The 16,026-nt window shown below is 32.6% G+C and overlaps 2 protein-coding genes and 1 pseudogene across 2 annotated transcripts; all 3 read right to left on the bottom strand.

Annotated features, from left to right (window-relative positions):
• Window positions 1-846: 846 nt before the first annotated feature.
• Window positions 847-1,402, bottom strand: LOC100256377 (heavy metal-associated isoprenylated plant protein 19). Its single transcript, XM_002276987.4, has 3 exons — window positions 1,370-1,402; window positions 1,194-1,275; window positions 847-1,115 (listed from the first exon to the last, which is right to left on the bottom strand). The coding sequence occupies exons 1-3, from the start codon at window positions 1,400-1,402 to the stop codon at window positions 847-849; spliced, it is 384 nt and encodes a 127-aa protein (XP_002277023.1).
• A 1,432-nt stretch (window positions 1,403-2,834) lies between these two features.
• LOC100254434 (peroxidase 24) lies at window positions 2,835-4,268 on the bottom strand. Its single transcript, XM_002277843.4, has 4 exons — window positions 4,044-4,268; window positions 3,729-3,920; window positions 3,446-3,611; window positions 2,835-3,374 (listed from the first exon to the last, which is right to left on the bottom strand). Exons 1-4 carry the CDS (start codon window positions 4,266-4,268, stop codon window positions 2,971-2,973), a joined length of 987 nt encoding a protein of 328 aa, XP_002277879.1. The 3' UTR covers window positions 2,835-2,970.
• Window positions 4,269-6,456: 2,188 nt separating this feature from the next.
• Window positions 6,457-7,707, bottom strand: LOC100261461 (peroxidase 24-like; annotated as a pseudogene).
• Window positions 7,708-16,026: the final 8,319 nt, after the last annotated feature.

Below are 16,026 nucleotides of genomic sequence, written 5' to 3'. Positions count from 1 at the left end.
AGGTTTTTTGGGTATGAATCGGATTCAAGGCGAATTTGCAAAATTTTCTAAACCTGCAATATGATTTTATCTCGTTTGTGGATTGTATTATCATGCTTATAGAGGATGAGGTTGATACGAGGATGAGAGTCTTCAACCTATCCTATTATCATCCTTATGCATCATAGTCATATCTAAATTTTATTATTTTATACTTTAATCATGCTTATTTGGTATCTTAATTTTATTATTCATATGATAATTTCATTTTCTTTGGATTTATATGAGATGAATTCATTTATTTTTATCACGATGGACTTGCTTTGATTTTGATGCCTTTTATGTAATTGGCTTGTATGGTCCCGAAATCTAGGTGTCTGACGCTTATGAGTTAACTGAAAAAATATAGTCTGTAAATTCAATAGAGGGTTTTGATCCTTTTATTCCGGAAGGAATAACCTCTCATCATATTGCAATAAAATATAATCTTCAAATTCAATAGAGGGTTTTGATCATTTTATTCCGAAAGGAATAACCTCTCATCATATTGCAATAAGTACGTTGGGCATATTAGTAGGCCTATTCCATCTTAGTGTTTGTCCGCCTCAATATATATACAAATGATGATTACATATGAAAAATAATGAATTCAATTACAATAAATGCCTTTTTGATACTCTAATTTTTTGGTAGAAAATCATTAATAATGTCTTTCACGTTTACTTTAAGAGATCAAATTGGAGAATTTCTATAATATTCAATGAATTCAACTATATTCAAGTACACACTACTATTCATGAATCGAAGATAATTACACAAGAGACAAACCTCCCAATGCAACAGTACTAAGTCGAAAATTCTTCCTCTCTACATTACCGAACATGCATTTGCATTCTCCTCGTTGAACATCTCAAACGCCGCACTGTCTGTCCAGTCCCAACTTATCAATGACTCCACAGTATTCTCTCTCGATTCATCGTCATCACTGGACTCATCATCTTTTTCTTCTTCAGTGACCAGAATCTCTACCCTCTTCCCCGTCTTCTTCTTTAGTTTCTTCAATATTTTCTCAGGATTGATCGCCCCTCTCACTGTCGCCTTGTGTTTCTTCATGTCTGTGGTAAACTTCTCCACCCCTTGAAAAAAAATTAAAATAAATTAGTAGAACTTCCATGAAAATTGTTGAATTGAAAGTTGGGGACATGGAGAGAGACCTTTACACTTGGAGATGGCCTTGGCAACGCTTCTTTCACATGCATTACAGTGCATTGAGACACTGAATTCTGCAACCACCACCTGTGTGTGGGAAAGAGGATGAAACAATGCAATTTCATGACTATAAATTTGAAGGAAAAATCGAAGATTCAAAATGGGTTGAAGAAAATCTTACTTTCTCTTCATTTTTTTCCTTGTCATTTGCCATTGCAAGTGTGGAAAAGAGAAGGTGACGAGAAAGAAAATGAAAGGGTAATTCGGTAAATGTGTAGAGTTGGTTAAAGCAGTTACTTTGACCATCTTCAAATTCAAAATTTTGCAGAGATTTTCAATTTGTAACTATGTTTGGTTTTGGAAAATTCGTGGGAAAATGTGAGGGCAAAAAATTAGGAAGGAAAAGTGGAAAAAAAAAAAGAAACTAAAAAATAAATTCAAAATCAATAACTTATTTTTATATGTTTTTTCAAACTTATTTCACTTAGTTTGCTCTATTATATAAAGATTAAATAATTTTAAAATACATAAAATTTTAATTAAATTTAAGTATATTTAATTTTCTTTAAAATTTTTTATGATGAAACCAAATATGAAAAAATTATTTTCCTTAATATTTTTTTTATTTCCTTAAAACTTTCCAGGAATTAAACATAGCCTAAGGGATTTCAATCAGGTCATTATATATCAAACTCCAAATCTACAAACATGTCATTGGTTTTTTGTTCTTTTTCATTCAAATATGCTATTGTCTAACGTTAGGGTTTGAATTTATTTCCCTTCATCTTAATATCATTCTAAATCGCATTCATGAAAAATATGAAAAAAAAAATTGAATATAATTTGTAAATATTGTAGAATTTTTTTTTTAATGTATTGAAAAAAAAAAGGCATACTCAATTCAAAATTTGAGCCATTCAAATATTTTAAGAAACAAGATCAAAATATTAAAAGAAAAAAAAAACATGAATATAAAAAAATAGTATCAATGCAAGGATATAAAGTAATAAGATTTTTTTTAACTATATAAGTTTTTTCTCATTGACTGACATTTTTTATATCATATCAGAAGCATCTTAGAGCTTTTTTGGGATTTTTTTTAAATTTAAGAATATATTTAATAAAAAATGGTTTTTTAAGAAATCATTCTAAAGATATAATATTTTTTTAGAATATATTTTAATTATTTTCACTTGTTTTATGAAAAATGATTTTAAAATAAAGCATGGTAGAAAAATATTATTTTTAGGGTTATTTGATAAAAAAAAAATTCAAAAACACAAATTTGAAAGAATAATCTCTTTTTTAAAAACATGAAATATAACCTCATTTGGACCAAAATATTATTCAACAATTTTTTATTCTCATCTCTCTTCGAGTACTTGTTGAATGAAAAATTTAAGGGCAAAAATGTAAAATTGGATTATATGTACCATTTTTTATACATAAAAATTATGTCTCCTCATGTGTTATTTCATCAATTTTAATTAAATATTTTTATTTTTAAGAAATATTTCAAAACGTATGTAATAAATTGAAAATATTTTAAATTTTTAAATAGATTTTAAAAACTGTTCTCAAATACTATTTTTTTCTGGATCAAATAAGTTCGAGTTTTGTGTATCAAAGAATGGATTTCCAGGTAATAGAATGGACATGACTTATTTCTATTTCTGATCAACAATATAAAAAAATTACAATACATGGATATTATTCATCATCCTTCAGATGAAGGTACCATTAAACCTTAAATGATTCAAGATCTAGCAATCAAACTTAATATTAATTTACTACCCCACACTGTTTCCTAATCTCTCCAGCCTTTCCCGTAAGCACTCCTATAGCCGCCATCTTCTTCATGGACTTACCAAACTCGTCCAAGAAAGCCCTGGGTTTTCGCAGCTGTTGCACTGTCTTGCTGGAAGCCTTGTCTGTGAGTAATGCAGCATCGGATTGGAAGAGACCCTTATTCTGGACAAGGATATTGAAATAACTACTGTCAAACGAGCCTGAACTCTGAGGATCCATCTCCACGGTTGTTTGGGCGTTGGCTGGATTTGGACACTGTGCCTTGAGTGATTCAATGTAGGTTGCATTCAGTGAAGGGTCTGCATCGCCTTTGCCTGTGAAGTTGTAGAGCCTCCTCGAGAAAGTGCCGCAGTGGGCAAACCCAATGGTGTGTGCGCCTGATCAAGTATATATCAGCAGTAGTTGTAACAAGGTCTATGGCTGATTAAGAATTTAATTGTATATATACCTGAGAGTGCCACTAGATCGTTGACATTAAGACCTTTCTTGACGAATAGTTGTTTGAGAGTGGAGAAGTCTGAGAAGGGTGAAGGTATGTTTCCATTGACTTCAGAGGCTAGAGAAACGTTTCCATCTCTTCTTCCAGTAAGAACATCCCACAAGGGGGTTCGGGACTGCAAAATTAATGTAGGAATGTTAAGGTTTCTTCTGATATTTCCTAGTACTACTGCATGCATGCAGCCAAGACTAGTTAGTTATATACATATATATATTGATGGTGAAGTACTTACTGGGAAGGAGACAGCATCACGAGCAGCCAAGGCGAGAATATCAGCACAGGAAACCACTCCTGGGCAAGCCTGCTCAAGTTTGGACTTTATATCATTGATTTCATCGTAACCTGAGAGTGAAAGATTGGGTCTTGCATCCTTCTCAGTCTGATCAGTACCGACTCTATCCAATAGTATAGATGCATCACACCCCTGCAGTGCAGCCACAATTTCAACAAACAATGTGATGAACATCAGAAAAAAGGGACTATGCTTTTCAAATGGGTACTTTCCCATTTTATCTGAAAATGCGTAAGGGGGTGATGGGCTTTATACCCTAACAAAGCAGTCATGGAACTGCATTCTAATCAGTTTAGCAGCCAGAGCAGGGTTAGCTTGAACCTTGATCCTTGTAAGGTTCCTTACAACATTCTCAGCTTGTGGACATGAGGTCTGCTTATAGAAGTTCTTCCTCAACCCATCTGCATTGCAAATTCGAACCACTCCAAATACAAGAAGAGAAACCAAGAGAATGAGAAGGCATTCTCTAGCTGACCTCATTCTTGTTGAAGGCAAGCAAGAAAAAAAACACCTAGCAAGTAATACAACAAGTAGTCAGAAGTAGTAAGAAAAGCAAAGGCACACAAGCTCAGCCCCCATCAGAGTTCCTTTTATAGGCAAATCAAATCATTATCAACCCATGAGAGGTTGAGAGATCTAGGGTTGTTAGAGAGGAGAATAGATAATCACCTCAACTTGCCCTTAGCCCTAGGCTTTGCTTGTGGGTTTTTTCAAACATTCATTAATTTTTTTATGTTTTCAAAGCGATGGCAATTTTCCACCCTTATTATTGTTTAATGGTTTTGAGCTCCTTCCTTGAAGTTGAATGCATGAGAATGGCGGCCTCATCATGAAGTCCAATGATCCAAATAAATAATTATAGTATTGTTCAATATAGGGATGTGAAGATAGACCTAGATAACCATTGTCACTAGAAAATAAGAGTGACGTATACGTCACATGCTGAACACTTGACATTCAAGGATAGGAGCTGTTCCTTTGAAATCTTCTTGTTTGGGTTAGGTATTCATTTAGATGAAGGAGAATGGAGAAGGTAGTGGCCATATTCCTAGTTTAGTTCAAATCCAAACGTTTTCTTATTTAATCACGTTCATTTGCCACAGCAGTGGCACGCGGCGCCATGATTCTCGCTGATTATTTAAAGGGTTGCCCGGATCAGACCCTTGGTTTCTTTGACTTCGAAGTTTGAACGCAATTCTTATCCTAGACTATTCGCACATTTTTGTATTCTGTGTCCTGGGTTTAATTAGATGGACTAAGTCTAGCCCATGGAAGTCCATAAACCAGCCTGGCCTCAAACACATGAACCAATGCCATATATATTAATTAACTTCCTTCTTTGGAAAATATGTAGAGTTGTTTAACTTAGTCGTAAAAAAAATAAAAATACATAATGGTTGAATCACTTAGGTCACGTTTGGTCCTGTAAGCTTTGAAAAAAGATACAAGGAAAAGAAAATAAATATGAAAAATAAAAGAAAAGAAAAAATAAAAGAAATAAATTTGAAATTAAATAAATTATCAAATTGATTTTCTTTTCATAAAAATTAAATAATTTAAGAATATACAATGTTGGCCTTGGGGATATGCATTATTCATCCAACCTAAAACCTAGCCAAACGTTGATTAGGACAAGTAATCGTTACATAAACCTATAATGATTGATCATTTATGATGACAAAATAATTGGTCGTTATGGGCAAATGAGCATTGAAGTCGTGAAAAATATTAATCATAAAGGTACAACCAACGTTATGAGATCCCTCCCCTATAAAAGAGCATCAAACCTTGAGAACAAAAGGTATACACAAAAAACCCATACCAAAACTCTTCTTGAAAATGATTCAAACTTAGCCATAGGAGGGACGTGCCCAAGACAATCATTTGGCCGTGTATCAAGATATAAGTTTCTAAATAATTTTAATTACATTTATGTTCATAATTTTTATAATTAAACCAAACATAAAACAAATCGATTTCATTTAACTTTTTCTTTCCTATCCCTAGCATTTGATTGAAATCAAATGTAGTGTTAGTGTCATGACTCAGATTTTTAAAAATCTTGACTGAGTTTATCAATAGATATTTGAGAGTCAATCAAGATCAAAGCAACACTATGGGTGTTTGAAATGGTTGATTGCCTACTTCAACAAAAATCCAAAATTAAATATAAGACTCTGGACGGGAGAAGTCCACTCTTTCTTATGGGCATCGTTCTGAGAACCAAATTGTAACATTTAATTGAGCTTATTGTCAACGCTGCTTGGTTTGAATTCAGAAGTTTTCCCTCTCAGAAGTCTTCGCCCTGCCTCTCACAGGCTAGCTCATATAACAAAAGGATGGTATAACATCTATATGTAAAGCTAACTAATATTCATAAAAAAAAGGATCACTTCTCAAGGACAGTTCCTCATTGTGGATAGCAGGAAAGAAAATTCGGTGGAACATGACTCGTTCAGTCTCTTTACATACATGACTCGATCCGTATGCATGGTAGCAAGATCAATTGTTCCGAAATCACTCAATTCAATATTAGTTTTGTTGCTAGTACACAGCAAAGACCACATTTGATTACCCAAATTCATTGCCACAACAAGAAGAACAATAATTTTAATTAATACCAATCCAACAAACAGACATTAATTAATATTACTGAGGCCACCAAGGTTCAGGCATTAACAAGACTACAGTGCTTCCGAATCTCTCCTTCATCTCCAGTAAGTACACCAATACCTCCCATCTTCTTCATCGATTGAGCAAAGCGCACAAAAAATAATCGGCCATGCTGTAGCATTTCTACCATCTGAGCCGACTGGGGGTTGGTGAGCAGCGTTGCATCAGACTGAAACAGGCCCTTGTTTTGGCTGACAATCTTGAAGTAATGGCTGTCAAAGGAGAGTGAGCTCTGGTCAGGGTCCATGTCTACAGTTGTTGATGGATTAAGAGGGCTTCCACACTCCCTCCATAGCTTGTTTGCGTAATCTGGTTCGAGTGAAGGATCCGCATCCCCTTTTCCTGTGAAATTGTATAGCCTCCTTGCAATCACACTACAATGTGACACTCCAATTGTATGTGCCCCTACATAATTTTGATTCTTTCAGTAGTATAAAAAGTTATATAATGAAATAAGCACCATGATTTTACAAAAAAATACATTTTTTTTTTACCTGATAAGGCTACAAGATCCATAACGTCTAGCCCTTTGCTTGCAAAGAGCTGCTGGAGAGATGTGAAGTCTGCTGTGGGTGGCGGTAAGTTGCCAGGGATATCCGAGGCAAGCGAAACTCTTCCGTCTTTCCTCCCGGTTAGAACCTGCCACATGGGTCTTTGGAACTGCATATACAGTTCCATGGTGTTAATTACAACTGTGAGTAACTTCACAATGATCTTTTTAGTTAAAAAAAGGGTTTGGTTACTTCATTAATTTACTCTCAATTTTGATTAAGCTCGGAACTTACTTGGTACGAAACAGCATCCCGAGCAGCCAGAGCCAGGATATCAGCACATGAAACCACTCCAGGACACTCTTCTTCAATTTTAGCTTTGATATCATCAATAACATCGTATCCTGACAATGACCGGTTCGGTAACGCTTCTTTCTAAGCAGTCGTATTTTTAGTTGAATCCAATAGCACTGATGCATCACAGCCCTGCAACATATATGTGTTACACATTAAAACCTGCAATTGAATTCAAGATAGAGGGAAATAAAAAAGACGGATACCCGAACAAAACAGTCATGGAAATGAAGCCTTAGTAGCTTGGCTGGCAGGATAGAGCTAGCTGCAACCTTGCTCCATGTGATATCCCTTACAATGGTTTCAACTGAAGGACAACTCTTATGATAAAACTTCATCCTCAGCTGATCTTGTCCATTGCAAACCCCAACAACTGTACAGACTACAAGAGTTAGAAGCATGGAAACAAAGCTTGGCCTCATCTTCAAATACTAGACAAACAATTCTCAGAATGTTCTCTGTTGGTCGGATGAAGAACTAGCCATAGAACACCTTATATAGGCATCCCTCACCAGCAACCACCATGAGAAAACCGTGCGTGTGTGTGTGCGCGTGCGCGTGTTGGTCGGATGAAGAACTAGCCATAGAACACCTTATATAGGTATCCCTCACCAGCAACCACCATGAGAAAACCCCCGTGTGTGTGTGTGAGAGAGAGAACCTTGTACAAAATTTATGACATTAGTGTGTGTGTGGAGAGAGAGAAAGAGAGACCCTCGTACAAAATTTATAACATTAGTGTGTAGAGAGAGAGAAAACCTTGTACAAAATTTATGACATTTGTGTGTGTAGAAGCGTGTGTGTGTGTGTGTGGAGAGAGAGAGAAAACCTTGTTAGAGAGAGAGAGTGTGTGTAGAGAGATAAAACCTTGTACAAAATTTATGACATTAATGTGTGTAGAGAGAGAGAAAATCTTGTACAAAATTTATGACATTAGTGTGTGTAGAGAGAGAGAGATTAATTGCTACAACTTACAAAAGGGTTGTTGCATACTTGCATCTCACAACTTTGCCCGTCTTGTCTTCTAACTAAGGCTCCCTTTACAAGGACATAGCTAATTAATACTGATCCGAAGAGCACAGTTTGTGTTATTTTATTTTTAATTTGAGTTTCCAGTTCAAGTTTTAGTTGGAAATGATTATTTCTGAAAGTCATTCACTAGTTTGAGCTTAATTCCGATTCTTTATTGTAATACATTCCCAAATAGACCATAATTTTGGTACAATACTGAAAAATAGTTCTTAAAAATTCTTTTTAAATCCATTATATAATGTTTTGTAAAATAAAAACCGGTTTAAAATTTTGAAATATTTTTAACATGATTCTTATAATTTCAAATATTTTTTAAAAATAACTTTTATGTATAGTATTTAATTTATTTTAAATTATTCTTCATATTTATATAACTATTTTATAAAACAACACTTCTCATAAAATAAATTAACAATAAAAACAACTAAAATATATTATTGAAAAAACATTTCTTATTTCATATTATTAAAAATATATATAAAAAAAAACTGTTTTTCTAAAACATAGACCATATTTGGTCATATGATTTAAAAATAATTTTTTGTTTTTAAAATTTTCTAATGTTATTTAGAGGTTATTCTTTGAAAATAATTTTTAAAAATAAAGTGAAATAAAAAATAATTTGTAAAGAACAAATAAGAATTGTTTTTATCGATTTTTAAAAACAAAAAGAAAACATGCTATCTATGATTAATCCAAGGAACTTAAACATATACAAAGGAGCAAATGTCAAAGTTTGAGGAAAGTTGTTTAGGAATGGCAATTTTACGGGTAAATCAGGTCACCCGCCCCTATTGGGGCGGATATGAGAATATCCTATTCGGGTATATAACAGGTTTGGGGAGTATATAAAAACCCGAATCAGGTTCAGGGCGGGGATGGGTTTTGCAGTTAATGCCCCACCTCGTATATGAATTACCAATTTATCATTATAGCATTACAAAATACCCAAAAAGTCCTCTATATATATAATCATTTCTTCCTCAAGATCTAGGGTTCTTTCACTCGGAAGATAGTAAGAGAGCTTTCGTTCTCTCATTTCTTCTCGTTTTCTCATTTCTTCCTTAATCATTTTTTCCCGTTTCACCCTAAAAGCGTAATTTTTGCTCTAAAAACCAAAATACCAAATTCATAGACAACAAATTATTAGGGTTTCTATGGATTCCTCATTTTCAGATAAGAAAACCCTAAGTTTTGAGGCTTTGTTAAAAATATCTTATTTTTTATATTTTTCTGGTTTTAGTTTATGGATTTTAGATTTTTTGGATTGTTTATTTGTAAATCTGTGCATTTTGCAGTTTTGTTGCACAACAAATGCTTGATTAAATGTGGATGAAGAGACAACATAATATGAGTGTCATCGAAATATGAATCATTTTGAAAGAGGTTCTTTGTAGCTTAAATATGAGAACCTAGATAGTATTATTAGTTGAAATTCCAGAGACCCATGGGACGGAGATGAGATTATCAGTTCTTTTATAAATGGGCAGGGGGTCACCAACTCGCCCCAGGTTTGGAACGGGGATGAGAAAAAAATTATATAACAGGGACGGAAATGTGGTAGGGATGACCCGTCTCATACCCGCCCATTGCCATCCCTAAAGTCATTGATGAAACAAGACGTAGATAACAATAAAAGAGTGTCATGCATCGTATTTTGAACGGTGACTTAACCGCGTTATTTGGATTTCTAATCCCACAAAGCATGGGAGCAATGAGTGATTCAATGAGCACATAACTACTGCTCCTGCTTGGCACTGGTCGGTCATATTATTATCATATCATAAGCTCCTATAACATCATATATTATTGCTATTATTATGAATATGTAGAGTCACGAGCCAATGACGGTGTACCTTAGTTCACACTCCCCGCTAATCCAGCTGACGACAAGTATATATATACACTATGTGTAGATACAGCTCATATTATGGGGGTTTAATTATCAATGCATTGTGGGTTGATTAATGGTGCTTAGCTTCTCTGCAACGGAGCCAATGTCTAACCTCCTTATAATAAGACTTGCGGTGGGAATCCACGTTTTCTTTCCAGCTCTCTATTTTCTTTGTAATTGGGTTGGTTGGAGCATGGTCCGTGAGTTACCAGTTACCACCCCTATTATACGTAGTTTATATATAAAATTTATTTTTTAGATTAAATTTTTTTTATAAACTTATTAAATGCATTTATTTTTAAAAAATTTACTTAAAATTATCATCTTGTACTAAAACCGTGAAAAGGATCTCCATATCTTATAGTGCTAACTAATGAAATCTGAAATCAATAATGGTTAAATATATTTAAACCAAACCCAAATTTAGGGGATTCAATTGAAATTAATCTTTTCTTTTTATGATTTTTTTTTTCTATTTTAGGGGACCATTAATAATAGAAATGATGTTAGATTTGATACACTTCTTGTTTTTTATTTTTAAAATTAAAAACTAAGAATAAATTCCAAGTAAAATATAATAATTTTTATATAAAAAGTATTTATTTATACTTTATGTACCAAAAAATTATTACTTTTAAAATTATAATTTTAAAATGAGAGAAATAATAAAATTTTAGCCCTTCAACCTTTTAAATAGTTTAAAGTCATTATCATTTTAGGATAAATTTCAAAAGATTCTTATATTATCATATATCGAAGTTATTATTATTTTAAAAACAAAAGATAAGAAGCATATCAAACTAGTATTAATATTAAGCGTCTCAACCAACATTGTGGTTTTGAATGAATAAAAAAATTTGAAGTTAAAATATTAATCATTTTTAAGGTGACAAACAAAGTATCTTTTGTGACTTTTAAGGTTGTAATTTACTTTGAAGATGTGAAGTAAATCATTTTTAAGGCTACTATTAATCTATTAAGTAATAATTTTCAAATGATAAATTATTAAACTTTTAAGTCAAGGATAGCGATGGATGATTATTATTTTTTTAAAGGAATAATTTTTAAAATAAAAAGTATATATATATATATATAAAGATCGATCGATATTATTTTCTCTAAGTTAGGTTGTACCGAATTAATACATTTTCCCCTTAGTATGTGTTAATTTAAAGTCCGAACCTTACTTAAATATAAATACACTAATCAAGGAAATTAGGGTTACTCTTATCATGATTTGAGTTAGTATCTAGCTTAGCCATAAAATAATAATCAATACCTAATAGAGAGATTATGTTTGTTCCCATAGAATACCATGAATCCTTTTTATTTACCTTTTTTCATAATTTTTTAAAAAAATTCTAGAACCAAATATAGCAACAAGGTTTTCAAATGTTGAATAAAAATCTTCACATGACATCCTGCATAAATTAATTGGGTTCCTAACTGCAATCTTAAATTAAAGTTACAAAAATTGGTTGTCATTTTGATCACTCCAATTTAAGGGGGAGCCAAGAAAGGCTAGGAGGAGGGGCATGGAATCAAAGCTTTCTTATAAGAAGGAAATAACTTTACCACTAAACTAGATTTATCAAATTTGTGTAAGCTTTAACATGAGAGAGAGAGAGAGAGAGAGAGAGAGAGAGAGATTTTTCAAGGTGGACACTACATCGAACAGAAAATAAAATCAAGGCTCTTATGCTTTGCTAATGACATAAGGTTGATAATATATATATATATAAAACATTCATTTATAAATACAGAAGATTTTCATAATCCTCCTATAAATTTGAATGAATGACCCTAGCCTCCACTATTATAAAATTTCCCAATCAAATTGCTTGTTTAGAAGAAAATTCCAAAAAGTAATTGAAAAGAAAAAGGTAAAAAGGTAAAAAGTTGCCATCATCAATAACAAAAATAAATAAATACAAAAATACAGAGAATTTCATGGGTACCCTTGTTCCAAGCAAGTCTCCCAAAATAGCTTGTTTTCCATATCCTCCATCATCTCCTTTCTCCTAACTCCACCTGAGTTGACTTCCTCCTCCTCTCTTCCCACAAACCCTCCCAATCTGCTCCCGCTGTGATCATCGCTGGAATCTCTTACCTCATCTCCATCATCAGACTCATCAACCTGATCTTCAAACCCTAGTGTAATCTTGCTGCTTGATGACTCTGCATCATCAACTGCTGCTGCATTATTAATACAGCAGATTGTCACAAGTGAGTGATCATCATCTTCTTCACAATCTTCCTTATCATCAGAGTCTCCACTGCCTTCAAAAACAAACAAGGAAGACACATCAATACCTTCCATTTGCTCTCTCTTTCTCTCTAGATCTCCTCTATTCTTCTTTACTAGTACTGGGTTATATAGCCATATATCAAAACTCGCTACTATTACTCACCTATCCATTAAAGGGGAGGGTGCGGTAGGTTCTTCCTGCATCACACTTTATTATTAATTATTATAGTATTAATTTGGGTGGGGTTGAAGTCATCCATCCACATCCTTTCAAGTTCCATGTTTTTCCACATGAAGATCGAAGATGGAAGTTGGGAGCGACTCATCCTTACTCTATCAGGCATGTATATCTGAACCCACCTTCGATCGCATCAATATGAAGATACGGTCAAAAGTTTGCATGATTGGGGTCTTATATCTACAAAAAAATTGCCATCACTTTGAGATTAAGATTATGATGAAGTTGTAAGTTGCAAGAATCACATCACCCACCCCAGGAGAAGGTCAGTAGAAGTTTCCTGTGGAGACGTCATCTGTATAGCTGCATCCTGTCACTCCCCACTTCCTTTCTGTCCTAGACTCCTAGTGTGACCTTTCCAAAGTCTCTCTAACTATTCATTTGATAAGTATTCCAAGGGTATGTTTGTTCGAGGGAAATAAATATAAGAGAGATGCCTGTAAAAGAAAATAGGAAATAAAAATAAAAATAAATTTAAAATTAATAAATTATTATTATATATTATTTTAAATTCGTTTTATTTATTTTAATTTTTCATATAAAAATTAAATAATTTTAAAATATATAAATTTGGACTAATTTTAATTATTTTTTTATAATATAATTAAATAAAAAAGTATTTTTTTAATAATTTTTTTATATTTTTCAAGAACCAAATATCACTTGTATCTTATTAACTTCTTTTTTTTAAATGCTACTTGCATCTATTTTTATAATTTTTTTATGATTTTATAAAAATTAAAAAGTATGATAAGATTAAATCCAAATCCTTTAAACTTTTTAAGAAAATTGGTAATTAAATATGATATCAAAACTTATTTATTAAGAGGTTATGGATTTAAAGTTTAAACCATCTTTTTATAATTTACGTGTTTGTAAACATGATACAAATGTATATTATAGATGATACTAAAGCACCAACCATTTTTTAATTTAATAAATAGATGAGAGATTATTTAGATCTATTAAAGCTCATTTAAATCTGAAAAAAAAAATTATCATATAGTTTTAGTGGAGACTAAGGAAAGGGGATGGAGGTGTGTAATTTTTGGGTAGAGTGGGCGGCCACTATCTTCGGTTTTGCCGACCTACCAAATGATAAGATGCCACATTACATTCAAAGGTTGAAAAACATAGACAAATGGCCTATTGGTTGGTGCCTTGGTGATTCTGTGTGATGTTAATTTCAAGTCCGAAGCCCAATTAATTTGGATTTAGACTAGATGATGCTTTTAACCACTTGTTAAGAGCGGTGACCAACGCTAATCCTAGTGTGATCAAGGACTTGTTTGAATTTAATTTGGTACGATGATTTTGAGTAATATTTTTAATATACTTTTATGCGATGCAGTGGAAAAACAGAATGCAGAAAGCTCTAACCGGAGCCGGGTGGGCCAATGGCACAAGAGGGCGAAGAAAGATATTTTTGACGGTGTAAGAAAATTAGTTTTGACCATAATATATTACCCTTAAAAAAAATATAAGGATACTAAAAAAAAAAAAGAAAAAAGTTTAGAGTGGTTAATAAAACTTAATGCTTATTAATTAATGATTTAAATTATTAATTTAAAATTTATTACTTAATTTTATTTTAAATATTAAGGTTATTTAATAAAAAAATTTCTAAATCATTAAATTAATATATTTATCTTCATAAATTATAACTAAACTAAAAAAGCTCGATAAAGATCATCATTCAAGTAATTAAAACAAATTATGATAAAAAAATAATATAAAAATATGGATTTAAAAATAAATACATTATTTTTATTTATTATTTTAAATTATTTTTTTACTTTAAAACATACCATTAAATTATTTTGTCAAATATACTTAAATCACTTAATAATTTAAATTAAATTATTAAATTGATTTACTACGCACCCGCTTAGTCTCGGGTATATCAGAATTAATGGTTTGATTTTAGGTGCGAAGAGAATAAGTGGCTTGTTTGTTTGTTTGTATTTGAGCTATAATTTTGATGTTTTATTTTGTATGAATTGTGGCTATGTTTCGCTCTTAAAAATTTTGGGAGAAAATGCAAGAAGGGAAAAAGAGAAAAACAATAAAAGGAAAATAAAAAATCCCTTAAGCCTGAAAATTCCAGCCAATTAAAAGCCATGAATTTTACAAAAAAGACCAACATAAGCAATACAAAGAACGTGTCAGGGCTTTTCTTCGAGAGCACAAAAATGTAAATTTCGAATTTCTTGAGAGAAAAAAAACACCAAGCAACAAGCGTCACATCTATTTTCCAAAAACTCTGCCACATGTGGAATACTTTATTGGATTAAAAAAAATCAAAATTAATATAATGTGCCAGTTCAGTTATTCCACCAAACAACATGCAGCATAGCTGTAAAGGATCTCCAAGCATTATAGCTCATGTTGACCTTCTTCCGCCATTATCCATCTTCTCCCTGCAGAAAAGAAGCCAAGAATTAGAAAATCATCTCTTTTTTCTGGGTTGGTAGGGAGACGGTGCCCTAGTTCAAGTTGAATCTACACAGGTAATAAGATCGGCTGTGTCCATCTGATACCATGATCCAATCAATGGGACGCTTGAATAATTGATCGCACACCAAAACCCTGGATTAAGAGAACCAAATAGCACAAGTGCACATCAGCACAATTTGGTTCAAGGCTGTGAACCAACCAAAAGTTGGAGAGGCTGAATAACAATGGTGGTAGTCAGGCATCAGTGACCAGCCATAAGATTTCAAAATTGGTACTAGAACTCAGGGATTCTATACCATCCTAATTTCCTAAGCTTTTACTTAACAAATGCATTCTTCTATATAACAAATCTTAGGTCCTTACATGCAATTGAATCATTCAAGGAACTAATGGGTATGTAAAGCAAACCTCAAAAACTGAGAAAGCTAGGAATCTTTTCTCTCTATGGCATCCTGATGTCTCCAAGGATTGAGAGCTTCTTTAACAGCCTGAGCTTCTGTGGAACCCTCCCAAGCTAGCTTCTCCGACTCCAAAACAGTCACTTTATCATCTGCATGACATTTAAATAAATTAAAAGAAAAAAAAAACAACTAAAAGTTAAAAATGAAGATTTATTGTACTTGTTGAGGCAAATTATGTATTTCGATGAAAAATTTTTTAATATGAACAAAGCCAAAGAAAGATGAAGTGAATAAGTAGCAAGAGAAGAAAAGGTAACAACTGTTCACTTCCTTCCAATCAAAAACAAGTGATTGAGGTACCTCAATCAACTTCTTTTACTTCAGTCATTTAGATCATCTGGATTGAAGGGTCAAAGTAGTAGTTCTAGACCAAACCACACTTGAACCATA

The sequence above is a fragment of the Vitis vinifera genome, chromosome 5, assembly GCF_030704535.1.
Source record: "Vitis vinifera cultivar Pinot Noir 40024 chromosome 5, ASM3070453v1".
Lineage (NCBI taxonomy): Eukaryota > Viridiplantae > Streptophyta > Magnoliopsida > Vitales > Vitaceae > Vitis > Vitis vinifera.
The sequence above is the reverse complement of the archived record's forward strand: the minus strand, read 5'-3'. Positions and strand labels throughout refer to the sequence as shown.

Excerpts from the sequence above, each read along its gene's own strand:
- LOC100256377 (XM_002276987.4), bottom strand. The coding sequence starts at position 1,402 with ATGGCAAATGACAAGGAAAAAAATGAAGAGAAA. Across the intron at positions 1,276-1,369 it reads AGGAAAAAAATGAAGAGAAA|GTGGTGGTTGCAGAATTCAG; the intron begins GTAAGATTTTCT and ends TCCCACACACAG. Across the intron at positions 1,116-1,193 it reads GGCCATCTCCAAGTGTAAAG|GGGTGGAGAAGTTTACCACA; the intron begins GTCTCTCTCCAT and ends TTTTTTTTCAAG.
- LOC100254434 (XM_002277843.4), bottom strand. The coding sequence starts at position 4,268 with ATGAGGTCAGCTAGAGAATGCCTTCTCATTCTCTTGGTTTCTCTTCTT. Across the intron at positions 3,921-4,043 it reads TCCATGACTGCTTTGTTAGG|GGGTGTGATGCATCTATACT; the intron begins GTATAAAGCCCA and ends GCTGCACTGCAG. Across the intron at positions 3,375-3,445 it reads CGATCTAGTGGCACTCTCAG|GCGCACACACCATTGGGTTT; the intron begins GTATATATACAA and ends ATACTTGATCAG.